The sequence below is a fragment of the Euprymna scolopes genome, chromosome 17 (assembly GCF_053919585.1).
Source record: "Euprymna scolopes isolate OS-2025 chromosome 17, ASM5391958v1, whole genome shotgun sequence".
NCBI lineage: Eukaryota > Metazoa > Mollusca > Cephalopoda > Sepiida > Sepiolidae > Euprymna > Euprymna scolopes.
Window position 1 is genome coordinate 114,782,943 of NC_136498.1, and position 23,374 is coordinate 114,806,316.

The window sequence follows — 23,374 nt, forward strand, 5'->3', positions numbered from 1 at the left end:
GAAACTATTAATTTTTGGAGATTTTCAGTAGCATATTCTAATTCCTAGTACAAAAATACACTTATATGGTAAATTTCATTGCTTAATCTTTTGTTTTAACAAAAATACAGCATTTTTGCTAAAAAAGTAGTGTAAAAAATGTGACAAAACGCATATGGTCTTAAATAGGGAAAAATATCCAAACGTGGGAGGCACAAAAATAATTATAACTTCCTTAATTTTAATTGGATTTCAAAAATTAAATGAAAATTCTTTCTAAGTTCATCAAGCTCTTTCTATAGATACCAATATTGAAATATTTTAAGCTATTTCAATTTTTTCATGTGTATTGCTAATTATTTGTTATTTTGATTTCAATAATTTTATTTTTATACTTACATAAACATATTTAATATAAATTCAATTAAAAAAACTTACTTTTAAATTAAAAAAATTTTTTTTTTTTTTTATGATTTCATAAACATATATTTCTTATAAAATTTCGAATAAAATAAAAACTTATTTTTTAATTTTATTATTAAAAGTCCAAAATAAAGACTAATTGTTCTATTTTTTTATCTGTGTAATTTTGTGAATTTTTATTGTATACTTTTCAATAATGTCCTTTTCTTCTATTTTTTTTTTTTTTTTTTTTTCCAATAAATCGCTTCACAATAGAAATACTGAAGAACAATAAAAGGGAAAGAACTATTTGCTTTGTCACCGTTTCTGGTAGCATTACATCGGAAGGTAAGAAGTATGTTAGCTGACTATAACCTTTTAATAATTTTTTTTTGTTTTTAGGTCACGTTGATTTTACTGTTGAGGTTGAACGAGCTCTTCGTGTCCTTGATGGCGCCGTCCTTGTTTTGTGTGCTGTTGGGGGTGTACAGAGCCAAACATTCACTGTGGACCGGCAAATGAAACGCTACATGGTCCCCTGCATCACCTTTATCAACAAATTAGACCGTATGGGTTCTAATCCGTTCAGGGTTCTATCACAATTGAGGTATGCAACAAAGATTTATATTTTTAACATTGAATCATTTAAAAGACTCACAGATTATAACGCTAAATTTGTATTCGTAAAAGAATAATAGCTTTTTAATATAATGATCGTGTATGTATGTATGTGCGATCTATGTTATAAGGTTAACTAATTTGCTGTGCAAATTGTTTTGCAAAAGGACTTTTTTTTTTTTTTACACAGTGGTCACCAGGAAGCCACTCAGGGATAAGCGTTATTGCAAGTACATTACGTTAGTGTGGAGATTTGATGAAGTGTTTACTTAAGGAGGCAGTTCATTAGGAATTTGTTAACGTTGGACTTGAAGACATCCAAGTTATAGTCAGGTGGGAAGCAGGCAGACGGAACAGAGTTCCACAGGCGTGCAGTTCTAAGAAAGAAGCTTTGTTCATGGAATCCACGTTTTGATTTAGGCACAGATAAAGAGTGGGGGAAATTTTTCACTGTGGATTCAGATAGGACATCCTATTAATTAAATGTTTCATTTTATTGCTTTTTAATTCAACTAGCGGAGCTACCCGGCGTTGCTCGGGGCCATATAAACAATGAGAAAATTGAATTTGGTTTTGTAATATATTTGTTATTCTTATGAGAGAGGAATTTTGTATGTTTATGTATCATTTGTTATTTTGAACAAAAGAATATTTTATCTACATAAGACGGGTATTACACATATGAAATAATTGTATCTTACCTAGGATAGGTCATTTATAGCATGTATATGAAAGGACGGGTAATATACAACACATTTATCTCATCAAATCCCAAGCGATGCCAGGAATTTTACTAATATATATTCTCGCCTATTTCATTCAATCCCGGGCAACGCTGGGTGTTTTGCTAGTATATATCTCAATCAATCTCATTAAATCCTTTTCATTTTATTGCTTTTTAATTCAATAACTAATTTCATTTTAATATAACATAGTTATATGTAGAGATTTAGTTTACTTTTATAGATTGTAATTCTTGGTTCCTAGAATTTTACTGGGCAATGCCAGGACATGGGTTCTGCTAGTGCTAATGCTAAATAAAGGGAGGTTTTTCAGTTGTGACACAATTTTAGGTTAGCTTATAGCATTTGCTTTTGTGTTTATCCTGCACCTCGTCAGGAACAAAGATGAGAGTTATTTGCTTTTTAGTGAAATTTTGCTTTTTGTGGAATTCAGAAAAGTGAATTTTCACTTAAATCTGTTTTTATTTTTTTAACAAAAAAAAAAGGAGGCTGATTTCTGTCAAATTGCTAAAGTCATACCTCCTTATTTTTTATAATTATTGGATTTTATTTATTTATTTTTTTTTTGTCTCTCTCTCTCTCTCGCTTTATCTTTGTTTGTCTTTATTTTTCTCTCTTTTTCCATATCTCATCTTGTCTCATATTTCAAACGATCCACAATGTGGGATTCTTGGACCAAACATTTTTAATGTTTTTATCATTATAAGATTGTATTTTATTTCACTGACAAAAATCAATTCTGTGCTTTTGTGTGTGGGGGGAGTATTTTTTTTTTTTTTTTTATACAAGTTTCTTATTTTTATTTTAGTGGTCTACTTAGATTTAGGTCTATGGAAGCTTTATAAAGTAGGAGACTGTTGTTTGAACTTAGGAATGTTTTTGAGAAGTTGGTTAATTTAGAGTTAGTGGTAGGAGTAAGAGACAAATTTTTAAAGATGGGGGCTTACCACCCAGACTTAGGGTTAGTGGTAGGATAAGAAGAATTTTTTCCTATTTTTTTACTAACTTTCAGTATGACTCCTGCTCCCACCCTTCAAAACAACTGCACAGAATTTTTCTCCCATCAAAAGTCGTTTTAATTAGTTGCTCTAAAAAGTTTGAATCACCCAGAAACAGGGGATCATCTTATATTAGATGAATTTCAAAGAATGAGAGGTATTTTTATATTTTTTTTTTTTTTTGCTGCAGGATGAAGTCTGCCTTGATCTATATGTAGAGTATCCAACCATCTTTATTCCAGCCTTTATTCTTGACCTATACCCAGTGGCCTTCATCTTGAATCACATGCATAAATAGAAATATGTATGATAAGAAACAAAAAAAAACAATCACTGAATCGGAAAACAATAAAAACACATAGTTAATTAATGAGATGTCCTTTTGCAAATAATTTTTTAAGACATTATTTGGATTCTTCAGACTACTGTTCTCATCTTGAGTGTCATTTTCACAACGTTTCGGTTGATGTAACCTCCAGTCTTTTTCAGGTGTATCTTCAGGGTTCGCACAGACTTGAAAAGTCTTTGAACTTTGACTTTTGCCTTGAAAAGGCCTTATTTCTATTATTACTTTGAAAAATCCTTCAAAATATGGAAAATGTCTTGAAAATTGTATTCTTTGTGTCCAATAAAAATTTGTGTCGAAATCTTAACAAATCAAAATAAATACTATTGAATCAATTTTTAAATGTTAATAAAAAATAACATTCAAATATTGTTTATATATTGAAAATAAAATCTAAATACATTGTTCTGAAATTGCATAGTAGTATTGTGGATACAAGTTATGTCCCTTTATCACAAAACTACCTCGAGTAGTTTTGTGATAAAATACTTTCTTTGGGTGGACGGGACTCTCCAATGCCCGCACCCCCCCCCCCCCCACTCCAAATTGTGATAATTTAAAATGGCCGGGATCAAAATAATAGACAAGATGGCAGCCATCTTAGTTGGAGATTAAAAGCCATAAAGAGAGTTAATATTTGAGATGAAAAAAAAAACCATTTAAAACTACTTAAAACGCCCCAAAATGATCCAAATGGGTCGCAAAGTAACTTATTGGATATAGTAACATTTTATTTGTTGTATATTTGATCTTTTTATTACCACTATTTTTTTGAATCGCTGTGGATTGTAAAACAAACTCCAAATTTTGGTTTAAAACCTTCCTTAAATTTTGTCTGGAGAAGGCCTTGAAAAACTTTGTAAAGCCTTGAAATATCCTTGAAAATAGGCATTGAAAATCTTTGTGAACCCTGATTTTGCTAAACTCTGGGAATTTGGACAGAATTTACTTAATGAAGGTAGCATGTTCTCATTTTGTCAGCCATAACTGCTTAAAGGTTGTAAGTAATTTGTAATTGTTTCAGGAAAATATTACTTTTACAATTGATTTTTCCAAGTACTCTAATCACTGCACCACCTTGTGGAAAATTTTAGTACCAATTTAAACTTATTTATTTCTAGTCATTATTACTAATATGTTGTTGTCAAATTCAGAAACATAATTTTAAGACATTGATTGCATGCATATGATCAGTTTATTAGAAAGCCGTTCTTTTTTGAGTATAAATTTTTTCATTTTTGTCTTACCTTTACGGTGATAAATGGCTCAACTTTATGAATAGAGATAAGGGCCACAGGTGCCAACTTAGTAAGCAGGCTGATAGATATAAGGTTGGGAGATGCTGATTATGTGATGAATGTAGAGAGAGGGAAGTTGCTTACATAGTGTCAGCTTTTTGTGTGGAGGAAAGGGATAAATGTGAATGCTAATGGAATTTCTTTACATCATCAACGCTCTGATCCCCATCTGGCATCAATTGAAATGGATGGCTCTCGTCTAGGAGAAGCCCCATGTTTTGACAAGCTTCTGGGTTTGTCCTTTACTCCTGATCTGAAATGGAACACGTACATCAAGTCTGTTGCCAAGGTCGCTGGAAAGATGGTGGGATCCTTCTACCGCTCCAGAAGATGTCTCACTACTGATGCAATTCTCTATCTATATAAAAGCCAAATACGTCCAAGGATGGAATACTGTTGCCATATCTGGGCAGGAGCTGCTAAAAACAGCCTATCCTGCCTTGACAGAGTACAAAATAGACTTCGTGGCTTAGTGGGGGATGCCCTTTTCTCTACCCTTCAACCTCTCTCCCACAGAAGAGATGTTGCGAGCCTATCCTTGTTTTATCGTTATTTCCATGGCAGGTACTCGTCTGAACTCCAATCTCTGGTCCCCCCTCGCCAATCTTTCACGAAAAACACTCGTCTAGCTGAATCCACTGTGAAAAATTTCCCCCACTCTTTCTCTGTGCCTAAATCAAAACGTGGATTCCATGAACAAAGCTTCTTTCTTAGGACTGCACGCCTGTGGAACTCTGTTCCGTCTGCCTGCTTCCCACCTGACTACAACTTGGATGTCTTCAAGTCTAATGTAAACAAATTCCTAATGACCCCCCCCCCTTAATAAACACTTCATCAAATCTCCACACTAACGTACTGTACTTGCAATAACCCTTATCCCTGATTGGCTTCCGGGCCTTGATAAGTGGTGACCACCGTGTAAAAAAAAAAAAAAATTTGAAATCAGATTAAAAAAAATATCTTAGTTTAGTTTTATGCTATTGCAATTTTAATTTCAATAAATATTCAATTAATCTATAGATAAATAAAACAGGTGCATGTTTGTCTGTGTGTAAATATTAACTGATAAACTCTTAAACTACTGATCACATGACACTGAAATTAACAGGAAAGCGTAATCATACACCAAGGATAGTTTGTAATGAGAAAACTTTTTGTTTGGATGAATGAATAACGCATACAGAAATATGTTGGCAAATTAAAATGCAAAGTGTTCATTTTAACTTGCTGACATATTTCTGTTACTTTTGCACATGCGCAAATTCATTCATGGTTTGAAGTGGTTTAATTTGAAATCTTTATCTATCTGTTGATAGCTCAAACTGGGCTGAATCACTAAATGTTTTGGTTTTGATTCTAGCTGATGGCGCCCAGGTCTTTTTTAACTTTTGAAATCAGTGCTATACATTAGGTACAATATAATATTCAATTGAAAATTGGCTCTGTAATAATAAATATGATGCATGTATTAAAATATATTAAAGCATATTTTACTATTGGGCAAGGCTGGGCGCCAACTCCAACCCCCATCACTCGCTAATAAAAAAAAACATAATAATTCAAAATTATGTTGATTTGAAATACAGACACACCTGAAGTTGTCTTAGAATTATATTAATATCAATTGAGTATCAAATTTTCAGTCAAATTTTTCCTTTTACTTCTTACTTTTTATACTAATTGTATTTATCTGGTGTTCCCTGGAGTCAAAGAAAGAGAATGACTGGTTTGTTGAAAAAACTTGAAACTAATTTCTGTGACTTTAATTTTATAATAAAATTACTTTGTGAAATAGGATTTTTTTTTTCTAAGTTTGTTTTAGTATTTGACAATAATAGATTAATAGTAAATAAATGATAATGTGTAATTAATTTGTAGGCAGAACGTGCATACACAGAAATACTTGAAGTCGCATAATTTAATACATTTATTTTTGAAGAACTCAAGGGACATAACTCAGTATAATTAGACACAAGTACTTCCCTTTAATCTATTTTGATGATTAAGAGAAAATGTCCCCGAATTTCTTAACTAGAATAAGTATTTAAAAAAAAAATGAATAGAAATAAAATGTACTGGTATCAATAACATCATGGAATGAAAAATATAGGTTAGTCTTAATAATATATATGATATAATTCACGTTAACACACCGGGTTTCATTAGATCACCAAAGTTAAGCAATGTTGAGCTTGGTCAGTACTAAACTGGGTGACCATTTGGGAATTCCAGGTGTTGTGTATGCTCTCCGCTTATCCCGGCATTGTTTCTAGTAATCTAGCATTTCTCCTTGCCACTTGACTCAAGCAGTACCGATTCAACCCTTGCCTTGCAATTACATGCGCAGTTACTCTTACAGAGGGTATCCATTGTCTCTTGAGACTGAATGGAGGCATCATAGAGTCCGAAAGTATCAATACTGCAGACATATTGCTATTTAGATCTTATAAAAAATCTGTATATCTTAGATGCATAACTATTGTAATTAATTTGTAGATAAAAAGTGCATACACAGAAATACTCAGTCGCATAATTTAATACATTTAATTTTGAAGAACTCAAGGGGGAGAACTCGGTATAATTAGACATAAGTGCTTCCCTTTAATCTATTTTGATGATTAAGAGAAAATGTCTCCAAATTTCTTAATTGGAATAAATATTTAAAAAAAAAAAAACAAAGAGAAATAGAATATATCTCGTACCAATAAAAATTTAATGAAAAAAATAGGTTAGTTCAAATAAAGTATTGATACGTCAGACAGATTACTATTTAGGTTTTGCTTATAAAAAATTTTTACATGTTAGATGCATAACTTTTTAAAGTGATGGCTGCAAACTGATGTAACCATTTTTCTTTAAATCTTTTTTTGTCGTGCAGATCCAAGTTGAACCACAATGCAGCATTTCTGCAGCTGCCGATTGGACTCGAATCGAAAACAGAAGGAATTATCGATTTGATTCACAGAAAAGCCATTTATTTTAATGAACCAATGGGGTAAGAAATAGCACCTTTTTATATTTTTTTTTCACAATATGTTGCGAGTAAATATGTAAAAGCATTCCAATTTGATTTAATGATTTTTCTAGAATTCATTCATCAATTAGGTTATCTTAGATAAAAGATTTCTCCACATGTATCTGATTTGATGATGACATCATCTACTGTGTATGGTTATCCCCATATCTCAATTTTAATGGATGGCATCTTATGTTGCCATGCACAGATGACACTAATGTTGTACACATTATTTTTTTTTTTTTTTTTTAAGTGTTGTTATCGACCCAAAACTTAGACTCCATCGCAAGGAAACAGAAGAAAGGAAAAAAACTCGACTTACTTTTTTTCTTCTTTTTTTTTTTTCTTTCTTTTTTTTTTAAAGCCTTTATATCTGGTATTTCCCCACAACACATTTTTCTAAAAATTTAAATAAAAAGTTCATTTTTCCTTCTGCGGCCATATCTTTACATCTATGTTATGACATCACCCATGTATCTCAAACACATGCTTTTCCAAACACTACCTCATCTCGAACATCACTTCTCCAAACACCATATGTCCTTTTATTTCTGCTATCACATCACTTGGCGTTGCCCGGGTGTTTGGAGGGAAATTAAAACTCGGAGGGGGGGGTAAAATTTAAAAAATGTTTTGGTAGGTGAGTATGAGGATCGAACACGAACCCTTGAGGCGAAGTTGGAAATTAAAGTGTGAAAAAAAAAACGTGTGACCTTAACCATTGGGCACCGCGCGATACTAACGGAAACACGTTTAACTATTTAGATTTTGCAGGTGTCCGTTTCGCTTAACTTAATGACGTAATGAGGTCAACTTTGACTGTGGTATAGTATTTCATTTACTGCGGAACACTTTTTTTTATTTTTATTTTACCAGGATGTGTGTGTGTGGGGGGGGTGTTGTCTGATATAAGGAAAATATTTCCACATTGATCAAAGCTGATTGCTTTTGGACATTTCCGGCGACAGCCGGAAAAATACCGCCAGAATTAGAGTTGTTTTTATTATAGGAAAAAGCCTAATCCACATGCGACGAGCGACAAATGTTGAATATTTATCTTCCCGAAGTCGAGCAAATTAAATAGACAGGCGAGCTCTGTTGTTAACTCGGAGATATTATGATTTCTATGTGATATAAAAAGTTTTAAGAAGTTGCGAGCTGAAAAAAAAAAAAAAAAGCCTTTCTTGGACATACACAAAAAATGAACATACATACACACATTTTTGCTTTTATATATATAGATAGAAGTAAATAGGCTTATTTTACGATCTAATTTGTATGTTTGTTACATAAATTATACAAGAATGCTGAACAAAAAGAGCTACTCTTTCTTTAAATTTACACAGAGACATTTAGAAATATTAGAGAGTGGTTGAATCAACATAGTTATAGAATATAAGAGAAATACATTAGTATCGAAGATGTGTGTGTGTGTGTGTGCGTGATGAGAATAATGGAAATGGTATTCCGACGAAATAGAGAAATAAAAAAGGAACCAAGTTATGTGTTCATCAATGTTTCGTCTTTATTGCGAGATTTCCTCTAGGTGAATGAAATTAAGAAAACAAAATGCCAGTACAAATATTTGAAAATATATTTTTTATGTAGTGAAATGTATGACCATGTTCCATTTCAGAAACGGAAAAAAAGTCGTTGGAAATTAGAGAGTGGTTGAATCAACATAGTTATAGAATATAAGAGAAATACATTAATATCGTGTGTTTGATAAGCTTTTAGGATAGTGTAACACGATAAGTTGTGAACCCGTGGAGAGTTACTTGGTTTGTCGTGTAGACGTTTCTTGAAACTGTTGTTATGTCCTGGGAATGGCAACCAACTCTCTGGGTGTTTAAATGATATAACGTAGACATACATACAAACGTTATTGGTGTTACATCAAGAGTCCAGTAGGGTTGATTAGGGTCGATTTGATGTTGACTACATCTGCTAGTGGGTCTCTTGACATCATTACGGGCAGGGTTTTATCGTCATTATTGATAAGGATTGTTTGCTGAAATTGAATGCTTATACAAAATAAGCAACAAGACATGTATTTTTTTTTTTTTTTATATATAAAAAATAAAATTATATTTATTCTAACAATTAAAAGGAGCATGTTGATTGTAGATGCATGTCTGTTCGCAGCTGCTATGAACATTGGTGGCATACAACCTGTCTTGTTCGGAATTTCAGCTTCCACTGTTCTTACAATTCTTCTCTCTTTAAAAGAGAGAAGAATGAAAGAGAATGATAAAAAAGAGAGAAGAAAGAAAGGAAGAGAGAGAGAGAAAGAGAAACATGCATACATTTAAAAAACAAAAACACTGAAATATTCTTTCTTAGAACTGCACGCCTGTGGAATTGTCTTCCGTTTTCCTGCTTTGCGGCTGACTACAATGTGGTTGTGTTCAAGTCTAAAGTAAATAAGTTCTTGATGAGCCGTTCCATATAAGTTATCAAATTTACCAAATTTTCATTACTAATGATTACTATATTGTCCAATTTCTACTGTACACTCTTTAACCCTTATCCTTGAGTGGCCTCTGGGCTTTGATAATGTGGTGATGCCTATGTAAAAAAAAAAAAAAAAAAAAAAAAAAAACACTGAAATATTATTTTGTTTTTGAAATTGTCGTGTCAGGCAAGCAATTTTTGACCTTTCACTGTGCACCCAACTGCATAAACAATCTCGGATCACACCCGCTACCTGTTAATCTGTGGACTTAGCAAGCCTGACATTTGGAATATCTGCCCCAGCTTATCGCAGTGTACCTCCCCATAAGCACATGACAAGTCTGGTACCCCAGTTCCCCAAAAAAGGAGCTTCTTCATTGCGCCACGCTGACCATACTTAAAAGTGCTTAATAACGAATACTTATCTAGAATGTTCAAGACAAAGACAAACATAAACCAGCGAATTTATTAAAATTATCTTTACAAGATGCACCCATGCATGGAATATTGTTGCCACATCTGGGCTGAAGCGTCTACCATTAGTCTCTCACTCTTAGGGTCCAGAAAAGTTTCAAATCTAATAGGTCCTGTACTATCAACCAAGCTTCAACCTCTGTCCCATCACTGCAATGTCCCTTTCCTGTACGTGTTTTACAAGTACTCTAATGGTATGTGCTCTGATGAACTCATAGCATTTATGCCCCCCTCTGACTAATCTGACAAGCAGCAAGGTCCCACCTCTTCGCTGTTGAGATCCCTAGATGCCGGAAAGCCTTTTATTCTGATACTTTCTTCACTCAGACTGCTAGACTTTAGAATTTCTTCTGTTTCCTGCTTCCCCGGCTGTACTAATCCGCAGAAGTTTAAATGAAATGTGAATGGACATCTCGCTGCTCAACTCCCCACAGTGCCCTGTTAGACACGATTCCAAATAGTAGCCCCTTATGTTCCAAGTGGCAATATGCCTTGATTGGGAAGGTGAAAAAGGCTAAAAACATAAAATTATGAGTTTGAACACCTAATTTTCATTTCATGTTTCTAAAAACATGAATAATAAAAATGTTTCTAAAAACATGAATAATAAAAATGTTTCTAAAAACATGAATAATAAAAATGTTTCTAAAAACATGAATAATAAAAATGTTTCTAAAAACATGAATAATAAAAATGTTTCTAAAAACATGAATAATAAAAATGTTTCTAAAAACATGAATAATAAAAATGTTTCTAAAAACATGAATAATAAAAATGTTTCTAAAAACATGAATAATAAAAATGTTTCTAAAAACATGAATAATAAAAATGTTTCTAAAAACATGGAAAATATAAATCCAAAATTGCTAAAATTTCTGAACCTTGAACAATCCAAATATCACAATGCGAAGAGTGAATTCCAGCATTATCTTTAAACATTCAATACCGAAATAAAAAAAAGAATTCCATTGTTTTTAAAATTTAGCACTATAGTTGTTTTTTTTTAATTGTTTTTGAAAAAAGTGATAATTTTTTTTCCCCCTTATTGTTAGCATGATATTATCTACAGAACAAATTCTTTCAAAAAAAATAAACTTAATCTTTTCCTTTTTAGTCTGAACGTGGTTGAAAGTGAAGTTCCAGTAGATAGACGAACGGAAGTAGAAGAAAGAAGAGCAGAATTGATCGGTAAATTTTTGTCATTTCATTTAATGATACAAACAAGGGTTCAAGGATTTGTCTCATTGTCTCCCCACCACCAACGGTCCTGGATATGACCTAAAACTATATCCAATGGTGAGGCCCCACCTTGCGGGCCTTGGGGAGTGTGGAGCCACCCTTTAATTGCCATTGCTCCCAGGTCCACTATGACCTGTAGTGGTAGTACCTGTTAGGGTCCCAGCTATGGGTTAAATAGAATCCGACCTAAAAAACAAATATACTCCATTAAAAATCATTCCTTAAAATTACTAGATTCGGCATTAAATAACCTGAAAAAGGTTGATATGCCGTAAAACAGAAACAACCAATCAACCAACTCCACCACCACCAAAAAAAAAAAAAAAAAAAATTTTTTTAGGTGCATCCACCTGTAATTGGCTTCTGGACAAATAACACACAAGACAAATTTTGTAATTTCCAACAAAATTTCAATGATCCTAATTTGGTGGCTATCAAAATAAATTTGACACGAATCTTTGTTTTTTGTGAAGATCTATCTACATTGAAGAGTTTATTAAGTATAATAAAAATAAAGTTTGGGTTTGGAATACCTACTAGCATTGATTTTTATTTATTTTTTTATTTTGTTTTTCTATTTGCAGAGTGTCTAGCAAATGTTGATGAAACCTTAGGTGAAATATTCCTTGAAGAAAGACAACCGACAGAAGAAGAAATAATGGTTAGAAAAAATAATTTGATTTTTTATTTTATTTTTTTTTTTTGTTATTTTGATATGAGTAATAAAAAATAGTTTTTCTTATTTGACCATTTTTTATGCAAGTAACGATTATAAAAATTGAAAATATCTTTAATATTTTTTAATATTTTTTTAAATATTTTTAAAAAATATTTTTAAAATCTTTTTTAATCTTTTTTTAATATTTCTTTAATATTTTTTTAATAGTTTGTCTCATTCTCTTTGATTCCTAGAAATAAATATCTAAAGGCCAATTTGATTCAATTCGGCATCCAAATTAACCCAATATGGTAGATTGCATTTATCCCATTATCCCATCTATTGTATGAAAGGCGGCACTTTTTCCTTTGTTTCATTTAACTTCAGTCAACGTTCTCGGAAATTAAGGAGCACCATTCCTGGGGCTAACTCTTGATCTTTATACGAGATGCATAGATATTCGAATAGTTCATTAAAGTTTTCCTCTGCCTTGTCAGTGGGGCATTAAAATACACCGACTGCCCCCCCCCCTGCAGAGAGTAAAAGTCCCTCAATGGGGCCACCTGTTGACCGTGGGTGGCAATCCGTAATGCCTAAGGGCGGTATCCTGGTAGCTGAGCAGATCATGTTCAAGGTCCTATTAGGACATGAGTTGCAACACAACTTTGACTCTTGTTTGGGCTAAGGCGGTCAGTTGGATAGGCCCGATCCAATCAATCGGTTGGTCATGACTAGCACTAAATCAGACAAACAAGAAGAAAATACACTCACACTCACTACATTAGGCAATAAACTGATTCAGTAAATGATGGCTTAAGGGTCAATCAACTTACTGAAGAATGGATAAAACACGTCTGGAAAACTAACATCTTTTTTAGAAAAGACGAAGGAAACACGGGTGCTTGAGTCCATCAGCATGAAGAGTATACTTCTCCTTTATCGTTGTTGTGTTGGGGTGAATGCCCCCCCCCAACACTTCCTATATAGGTTCCAAGGCGGGTGGGAAGCAGAAATGAAAAATTCAAAATATTTAAATGGCAAATAAAAAGCCTCAAAAAAGAAATTATTGTGAAGTTTCAGACAAATCAAGTTAAGATTCAGAAACAGAATCACAAAACCAAAATCTTGTTCAAAATCTACCTTATTTCATAATTATTGAAGCAACCGAAGGAGAACCGATAACAAAAGTGGCTCCCTTCAAAATAGAGAAAATTTTCTCAAGTATCAAACCAAAAATGGTTAAGAAACTAAATAACGGCACTCTACTAGTGGAAGTAGAAAGCCAAAAACATATTATAGATATCTTTAAAGGGAGACTTTTTAACAACCAAAAAGTAAAAATCTACCCCCACAATAGTAGTAAAGGAGTGATGAAGAGTTCAGAACTATCCCTGTGCTCTTTGGAAGAAAATCAAAATTAACCTAAGAAATCAAAATGTTACCGATGTAAAAATAATCCAAATTAAAAAATATGGTGAAACTATCGATACAAACTCCTACATCCTAACTTTTAATACCCATCAAATCCCAGATAGGATATGAAAAAAAGCATAGAACCATACATACCAAACCCTCTCAGATGCTACAACTGTCAAAGGTACGGGCACCATCAAAACTGGTGCACACGCTCTCCAGTGTGCATGAGGTGTGGAGAAAACAAGACCCATACAAATTGCCAAAAAGAGCCAAAATGTACTAACTACCAAAAAGACCATAGTGCAAACTCAAAAGAATGCAACAAATGGAAGAAAAAGAAATTACTAAAATAAAATCTACCAAAAATATAACCTTTCAAGAAGCTCATAACCGAGCTGAAAATACAAGATACTCTAAAATAACAAAATAAAATATACAGCATACCACCGGACCAACTAACCAAACAACGAAAGCAAACGTATCGAACATCAAACCAGAAGACATTATGAAATTACTCAATGAAATAAGGGAACTAATGGAAGAGCTAAAAAAAAAGCTATAAAACAAATCAACATTAAAAATAAAGATTACAAAACTCCCCAAACCAAAACTCAACTCAAAAGACCCACAAAAGCTACAAACAACCCCTCTCACCAAGGAAGTTTTGGATAGAAATAACTGAATGCCTGTCAAGTTACAATCAGCAACTTGACAAAGATAAGGCCATTAATTATTTCTCTCTACGCCGATACATTAGAGTTCTCATTCGCTTATATTTATACTTATTACACAAAAACAAGAAATGATATTTCTTGACCTACTTGCAATTTCACTGCACTTTATAGTTATTTGATTATGTAAAAAAAATGTTTTTTTTTTTTTTTACTTTGTTTTTATTTTTTTGTTTTATTTTTTACAAAGGCTGCTGTGAAAAGAACTTGTATAAAACGTTCTTTCACTCCTGTTCTGATGGGGACCGCTTTGAAAAACAAAGGTGTTCAAACTCTGTTAGATGCAATCCTCTCATACTTGCCAAACCCAGGTGAAGTTAAAAACATTGCTTTGGATAACAGTGAAGGGTAAGCAATCTTTTACAAAAAACACCCGTCTAGCTGAATCCATTGTCAAAAACTTTCCCCACTCTTTATCTATGCCTAAATCAAAACGTAGAATCCATGAATAATGCTTCTTTCTTAGAACTGCACGCCCGTGGAACTCTGTTCTGTCTGCCTGCTTCCCACCTGACTACAACTTGGATGTCTTCAAGTCCAACGTAAACAAATTCCTGATGAACCGTCCCCTTAAGTAGATACTCTAAATATTGTACTTACAATAACTCTTATCCCTGAGTGGCTTCCGGGCCTTGATAAGTGGTGACCACCTTGTAAAACAAAAAAAAAAAAAAACATTTCAAAAAGGATCTTCACATACTTTCTGAATACACAGTCCTTCCATGTTGTTTGGCATTTTTTCCAATATTTTCGCCGTTAGCAAAGGAAGCTCGATACTACATTGCTGCAGATCAGTTCAGATTTTATATGAGACTTACCACAAGGAAATTCTTCTTTTACTGCTACATGTAATAAAATTTTGGCTTGCAATACATAATAACAGAGTGGTTTAAAACATTTTACGCAAATTAAATGTGAAATGAATCTGTAAAAATTTGCAAATGATGGTAATTTAAGGATAATTATAATCTGAGAATTACGTAAATGTTTGGGAAATCTTTAATTCATTCATTTTGACAGATTTTTTTTTTTTTTTTTTAAGTATAGATTTTAAAATGATTTTATTTTTTTACTTTTTTAGAACAGAAAAAGCAAAACAATTTGATTTAGACACAACACGGAATAATGTTCTACCTTTCATTGGACTTGCATTTAAACTGGAAGTAAGTGAAATTCTTTTATTTTTCGGAATTATAGAATAAAATATTTTTACTTACAATTTTTTTATTTTGTACGTCAATCAGTGAAATTTCTATTTGAAAAGAAATAAATACAATAGAACCTCTACATATGAAATTAATTGGTTCCTACTTTATTTTCGTATGTTAAAATTTTTGTATTCTGAGGGGCGTTTTACACGTAAATCGTCTAATCCGTTCCAAGCCCTATGAAATCACTCATTAAATTTTATAATATGGATAAAACCAGAGTGGAATAAGAGTTAAATAGTACCTAACCTAAATGTTGACGAAAGCAAAAGGATTCAAAGTGAAATGGATTTAGTTTCTTACAGCTAATTTGCGATTTCTAAGAAAAATAATAACAAACTCTGCCACCTTAACAAAAATTTCAGAAAAATTAAAACAGAAAATCTTTCTTCAATCTATATTCTCCAAATGTGATTTAATGCGTACATTAATTTTTCAATTTTTAAAATAATTTTTATTTACCCCCCCATAAAAAAATAAATAGAAAAAAATAAAGTTAAGCTCAAGAAAAAATGTTTTCCAGATAAAACTTAACACAAATATTTCTATAAAATTACAAAAAGATTTTTTAAATAGATTAAAGTCCAGATTTTTAAAAGATTTTCAAAGAATTAGGCACCTGAAAAAAGTTTTTCTATCACTCGTATCTTCTGTATCCTGAAAAGTTTTTGTATGCAGAGACAAAAAAAGATTTGTACATCACATTTTGTAAACTGAAAATTTCATAAGCAGTCTCCTATATTTAGAGGTTCCACTGCAGATGTAAAATGTGACCCATTGGGTTACCAATTGAGCTTGGGCTAGATTGTTTAAATCAGGAAATAGTGAGGTAATACCAGTTAAATATTTTGAAAATAATGAAAAATCCCAGTGGGTTAAATAATAACAAAGTATTCTCTTTTGTTTATAATGAACTTTTCCTAACTTTTTATTTTTTAGCATTTTCACATATTGAGAGAGTGATTGAAGGCCACATGAAATAAGAACAGAAGGTGGGGTCAAACAATATACAGTGAGTGAGGCTAAGAGTGATAGATAGAATAGTCATTTGGTTTGTTAATTGCAAATTGCAGATGATTAGAACAACGAAATTAAAGTTTTTTTGTTTTTTTTTTTCATACATAGTTCAATCCTAAAACTAGTGATTAAAATTGGAAAAAAAATCCTTCTTAAAACAAATATTGATTAACACAGTTTTAGTATAATGATAGATTTATATCGTTAGGTGTTATTAAGATAGGTCTGTGTATATGTTTATATATTTGTATGTACAAGATTCAGTTCTAAACTAAATAACTGATTATGAATTTTGAAAGCCAGTTGCTAGACATGGGGGGGGGGGTCGTCAAAATGTGGTCTGTTTAGTTTTTTGTTTTAAAAACAAAGCGTTGAAACCCTGCATAAAAATTCAGATGCTTCCGATTTTTTGTGCACAGTTAGACATCAATTAATAAATTATTTTTCTTTACTGTTATTTCACCCCAAAAAAGCACTACTATTTGGGACCAAATTTACAGGGAGACTATGGGGAGTTTAGCAGCAAGATGTCTGTTCACATTACACTTGGACTTCTGCATGTTAGTACAACAGGGACCAGGGAAGGAATTCAACAGTCTAGCAGTTTTTTTTTTTTTTTTTTTTTTGTTTTTTTTTTTTACAAAGGAGTCCCCACTTATCAAGGCCCAGAGGCCACTCGAGGGTAAGGGTTAATGAGTGCCCCATGGTCAAAGGGAACATGTCATAGTAATCGTTAGTAGTGGAAATTTGGTAAATTGGATTTGTTCATGTTCGCCTTGAAGACAACCAAGTTGAAAAGCAGGCAATCAGAAGAGAGTTCCATAGGCATGCAGTTCTAAGAAAGAAACTTTGTTCATGGAATCTACATTTAGATTTAGGCACAGATAAAGAGTGGGGGCAATTATTGATAGTGGTTTCAGCTAAATGATTATCTTTCGTGAAAGTCAGGACAGGGGAGACCATATCAGTTCGAGTGTAGAAACTTAGAGTAAAAGGTTTTCCTGCATCTAGGAATCTCTACATTAAAGGGATGAGATTTTGCTGCTTGTTGGTTGAGTCTGTCAGAGCACATTCCATGTAAATACTTGTAAAACAGGCACAGAGATGCAGCATTTCAGTGATGGGACAGAGGTTGGAGTTTGGTTGAAAGTGTGGGACCTATAAGATTGAATATTTAAAGGAATCTTGAAGGCATAATATGGACACAACCTCCTGTTTGAAAATTAAAATATATCAGATTTAAATTGAATTTGATCAATATTCATTAGACATCAATTAAGCAAGATTCCCTGAATTTTGATTTCTTCTTAAAACCTCTTAAGCTTAAGGTCTTAAATTTTAGACATTTTCTAGAATCTAAATCATGTGATGGATTTTGATCAAAATTAAAATAAAGGTTCTAAGCTCAGTCGAACATCTACCATGGAAATAGCAATAGAGCAGAGAAAGACTATCAGCATTTCTTCTGTGAGAAATGGACTGTAGGAAAAAGATAAGATCATTTTCCACTAGATTGTGAAGTTTTGTACTCTGTCAAGGAAAGAAAGAGTGCTATCAAATGCACTACCCCATATTTGGCAGTCTTCCACTTCTGAAGTCTCAAAGGTTCTTAGCTAGCTGAGTGGATGGCCCCGTTTATCCCCAATACGAAACCTCCAAGATGCTCACACTCCAATTTTTTTTTTTTTTTTTTTTCCCCGGGCACCCCAATAAATGATCTTGGAGCAACTTCATATATCCCCCCCCCCCAACTCCAGTTTCTTTGATCCTACCTAGAATTCAGTCCTGTTTAGAGAGCGACTTGCTTGTTTTTGGCCCATACCAAGCCGGAAAACAGGGTTAGGAGGGTCTTATTAACATTTTCTTTTACTTTTTGGACTTTTTTTTTCTCCCACCACAAAGCCAATGAAATGAAACAAACGTCTTTTTATATAATTTTATGTCTGCAAATTTATTTATTGTATTAAAAAAAAAAAAAAAAAAAAAAAGCATGATATGATTTGGGAATCTTAGTTAGAACGACCCCCGGTGTGCTTGAGGTATTGTGGTGAATGAGAACTTTAACTAGGATCAGCATAGACCAGCAACGGTACAGTGACGAAGATGGCCATAGGCAACCCCCCCTCTCCAATTTTTGAGTGGCCTTGTGCCTAATTTTTTGTTTTGGTTGTAAATTTTTCAGAGTAACTAAAAAATATATAATTCAAAGTGTAGTATAAATAAAATAAAATAAAAACACACACACACGATTTGAGAATCTTAGGGAGAACGACCTCTGGTGTGCTTGAAGTATTTTGGTGAATGAGAGCTTTAACTAGGAATCAAACATAGACTAGCAAAGGGATAGTGACGAGGATGACCATAGACACCCCCACTCATCAATTTTTGAGTGGCCTTTATTATATGAGTCACAGCCCATTAAGAAAGAGATGAATAAAGCAGTTAAGATAACACACAAATAGAAAAGCCGAGACATTATATATATAACAATATGATGAATTTGATGAATTTAGTTTTTTAAATCTTCCTAGCCAATAAATTTCCAGTGCAAAGAGACAAATTAGAAAATGTGTTTCATGAACTATTTTGCTGGTCTCAATTAATTCACCTTTAATTCTTTTCTTTAGTAAAGTAGTTAAACTTATACATTCCAACCTATTTTTGTGCATTCATCTTTTTCACAATTTGATGTGATAATAAAAGGAAAAACAAATTTTTTTTTTTTTTTTTTTTACATAGGCATTGCCACTTATCAAGGCCCAGGGGCCACTCGAGGATAAGGACTAAAGAGTGTACAGTAGTCAATTGGACAATATAGTAATCGTTAGTAATGGAAATTCGGTAAATTTGTTAACTTAAGTGGAACAGTTCATCAAGAACTTGTTTACGTTGGACTTGAAGACAACCATATTGTAGTCAGCTGGAAAGCTGGTAAACGGAAGACAGTTCTACAGGCGTGCAGTTCTAAGAAAGAAACTTTGTTCATGGAATCTACATTTAGGTTTAGGCACAGATAAAGAGTGGTGGAAATTATTGATAGTGTTTTCAGCTAGACGGGTGTTTCTCATGAAAGTTTGGCGAGGGGGGGAACTATAGATTGAAGCTCAGATAAAAATAACGATACAGCAGAGACAAACTCGCAACATCTTTTCTGTGAGATAGAGGTTGTAGGGAAAAGAAAAGGGCATCCCCTACTAGGCTACGACGTCTATTTTGAGCTCTATCAAGGCAGGATAAGGCCTTTCTAGTAGCTCCTGCCCAGATGTGGCAACAGTACTCCATCCTTGGATGTACTTGGCTCTTATACAGGTAGAGAATTGCATCAGCAATGAGATATCTATTGGAGCTCGTAAAAATATCTAAGATATCTACTGGAGCGGTAGAATGATTCCACCATTTTTCCAGCAGTCTTGGCAACGGATTTGATGTGTATCTTCCTGCCCAGATGTGGCAACAGTACTCCATCCTTGGATGTACTTGGCTCTTATATAGGTAGAGAATTGCTTCAGAAGTGAGATATCTACTGGACCGATAGAAGGATCCCACCATTTTTCCAGCGATCTTGGCAACAGATTTGATGTATGTGTTCCATTTCAGATCAGGAATAAAGGTCAGGCCCAGAAGCTTGTCAAAATATGAAGCCTCCTCAAGACGATGAATTAAAAATGGAAAAAGAAGATCAAAATGCTTCATGCTTTGTCATGAACCATTTTTAGCTATTCACTCTTTAAAAAGCCTACAAAACAGTGGGCGAAACGTCAAGTATTTTGATCTTCCTTTTGCATTTTTAATTCACAAGTTGATATGTTACAAGTTATTGGCTCAGTCTGAATTTACCATTTTAATCTTATCGTTATATTGTTTTGATATTCTTATATTTTAGGCTGGCAAATTTGGTCAGCTGACCTACCTGCGTTTGTACCAGGGTGGCTTGAAGAGAGGTGACACAATCATAAATACCCGGACGCAGAAGAAAACACGCGTACAGAGATTGGTACGAATGCATGCAGATGAAATGGAGGTAAGAAAAAATTTTTTATTTTTTTTTTTGTGTGGTAAATTTTATCACTATAAGGCAGTTTGTCTGGATTTTAAGGTGTGACTGCACACTCCCTAATTCTGACAAATTGGGGTCCCATCATCAATTGCAGTCATTTATTCTTTTTTATGTTTTTTAAATTTTTGATAATATCAATTCTTTTGAAAATGTTTATGTTGTTAGTCTACCGGAAACTATTAAAATGGTCGATTATTATTATTGGTAAATGTTGTGGTGGCACCCACTCATTTACATAGGTGGATAATATTACACATAAATAACAAGACTCGGTTAGTCTGAGTGTGTGTTAACCAGAAGCCACCGAAGGCCGAGCCGAGAGCAGACATGTTCTCCAGCCAAGACTCTCTTACTTGACAACCATTATGCAAATATACTTTTCCTAATACACTTCTTATTGATCTACCTTTGTTTGTTGAGTCTTCATTTGTATTGCCTTATACGTTATTTGGTTCAACCTGCAAACATAACAGTAAAAATGTACCTTGTTAGATAGAAATATTTTTAAGACGTGAAAAGTTATGTTAAATATTTACATTTAATAGTTGTTAGGAATGTTAACTTGATGTTAATTTGACAAATAGAATTTAAGCTAACCATAATATAAGCAAAAAAATAACCGAGCAAAGATCTTTAGGCTACGTGTAGTGATGACTTAATAAAAATATAGATTTTGAGATGTAGTTACGTGGGAGATGAGTTTCGATACGCAACGTGTTAAACGGACAGGGTTTTTATGACTGGACGCCCCATCGAAGTCAGAAGGGGGCGACTTAGAAAAATGTAATCTTATACAAAGCCTGCCAACTCTGAAAAAGAACTCCGCAAAAGAATAAATGATTATGTTTAAAAATATGATTTCTGTCTGAACGTTTTCACTTTCGGAGAGAAGCACCTTCAATTTCAGGATGCATGGAAAGAAAATGTGAGATGTTTTTGCTGTTGTTTCAACCAACAACGATTTCTTTAAGCTGCTAATGTATACACGCATCAACACCCAATGGAGAATACACTAAACAGATCACATGCAGAACGTGAACACTCATAAGAGACTCATTATAGAAACACAAATCTGTTGAATAGATATCTGTGTGTATATATATATATATAAGACAAACATATACACTTGCTATATGGCTACGATGGCTATATACACCCCAGTATACAGCATAACCGTTGGTGCCGTTACAAAACTTCTTTATATTATACTAGTAGCATTACAAGCGTCTGCTGTATTTTCATGGACATCGGCAATATTACATACCTACTGTGCTTCAACAAGTCATATCTTTTTTATTTGTGGGTCAATTTTTAAAAGAATTACATTGATGAAAAGAGAATAGAATAAGCATTCCAATTATGTTAATTTATTTTTCTTTTATGCGTTCAATATGTTTATGATCCAAGTTAAAAATGAAAAAAAAAACGGTAAAAATTTACGACAGCAAAAAGAGAAACAGTTTTTTCAATGTTTACATTTCATACGTTACGTTTGTATATGTATGCGCGGGGTTAAATTTGATTGGATATGGCTGAAATTTTACAGGCTATATAAACAAAGAAGTCCATCTCTACTGGTGTTTGATTTTTATTTTTACGACCACAGGAAGCAAAGTTACAACCGAGCAAAGTTGACGAAGAATATTTCAAAATGGATAATATAAATTGGCATATATCATCCATTTTCATATAGATAATAGTTTCAGAATTATTTTCACGTATGATATGTAAATATTTGATAATTATTAATTGTGCAGAAATTTCTTTAAAATGTTATCTTTTATAGAAATCAAATTGCTTAAAGGGAAACGATGACAGTGATGGTTAGCTATGCGCTAACCATCGATATCATTGTATTAACGAGTTTGTATTCTCTTAAAAATAGAAAACTGTTTTTTTCTGCTTTCGAAACAAAAGCGGAAAAAAGTTTCATTTTTTATTCTGGGTTTGTCAATTTAAAAAAAAAATTTATCAAGTTTTTCAAATTTGATTTTCAAACAATACTATTTTGTTGTTTTTAACGCTTGTAGTACACATGTACGAAAAGCAAGAAGCAATAAAAAAAAAAACCCAACAAAATGTACTAAGTACATGCGTTTGTTTTTTAGTGGTAAACAAAAACAAATATATAACAAATAAAAGGTACTTGTGCACTTATGCTACCATGCTGAAATAATAACGTTATTATTTAGAAACTCATTCTTAACATAGGGAAGGAAGGGTGTTTTGTTAACTATTCTGTACTTTCACTTAACAATTAAATAAAATATATTGTGAAACTTGAATTTATTTTTAACTCATTGTCAAGACCATTTTTTCGAATCTGTAAAACAAACCCGTTTTTTTTTTTTTTTAACTGAAGATATCAAAATAATAATAATAATAATTAGGCGGTTCAATAAAGAATTTCATTGTGATGCATTTATAAATTTTTATCTTGTTTCCACCTAGACATTTTTCTTTAAAATTACTGTCTTTTAAGATTTTTGGGTATGCTGAAAATAAATATCGCATTTAAATTTTCCGCAAATAAGTAGCTTTCCGGATCTTAAGCAATGTCATTTCTTATGTTATTGCTGGTGGCCATCTTGATACGTGTGTTTGTGCATAGTTTCTCGGGGTTAGGTTTGCACGCTTGTGCATACCAAGATGGCCACCAGCGATAATATAAGAAATGACATTATTTAATATCTGGAAAACTACTTATTTGCAGAAAATTT

The 23,374-nt window shown here is 32.9% G+C and overlaps 1 protein-coding gene across 2 annotated transcripts in view; it reads left to right on the plus strand.

Annotated features, from left to right (window-relative positions):
- Positions 1 to 23,374, plus strand: part of LOC145296902 (elongation factor G, mitochondrial-like) — a 98,049-nt gene that overhangs the window by 44,555 nt on the left and 30,120 nt on the right. For both annotated transcript variants that reach the window (XM_080143064.1, XM_080143065.1), the window contains exons 6-12: positions 784 to 988; positions 7,263 to 7,379; positions 11,443 to 11,516; positions 12,152 to 12,228; positions 14,563 to 14,720; positions 15,454 to 15,535; positions 20,481 to 20,618. In XM_080143064.1, coding sequence (XP_079999190.1) covers positions 784 to 988; positions 7,263 to 7,379; positions 11,443 to 11,516; positions 12,152 to 12,228; positions 14,563 to 14,720; positions 15,454 to 15,535; positions 20,481 to 20,618 — 851 coding nt within the window. The remainder of the gene's footprint in view (positions 1 to 783; positions 989 to 7,262; positions 7,380 to 11,442; positions 11,517 to 12,151; positions 12,229 to 14,562; positions 14,721 to 15,453; positions 15,536 to 20,480; positions 20,619 to 23,374) is intronic.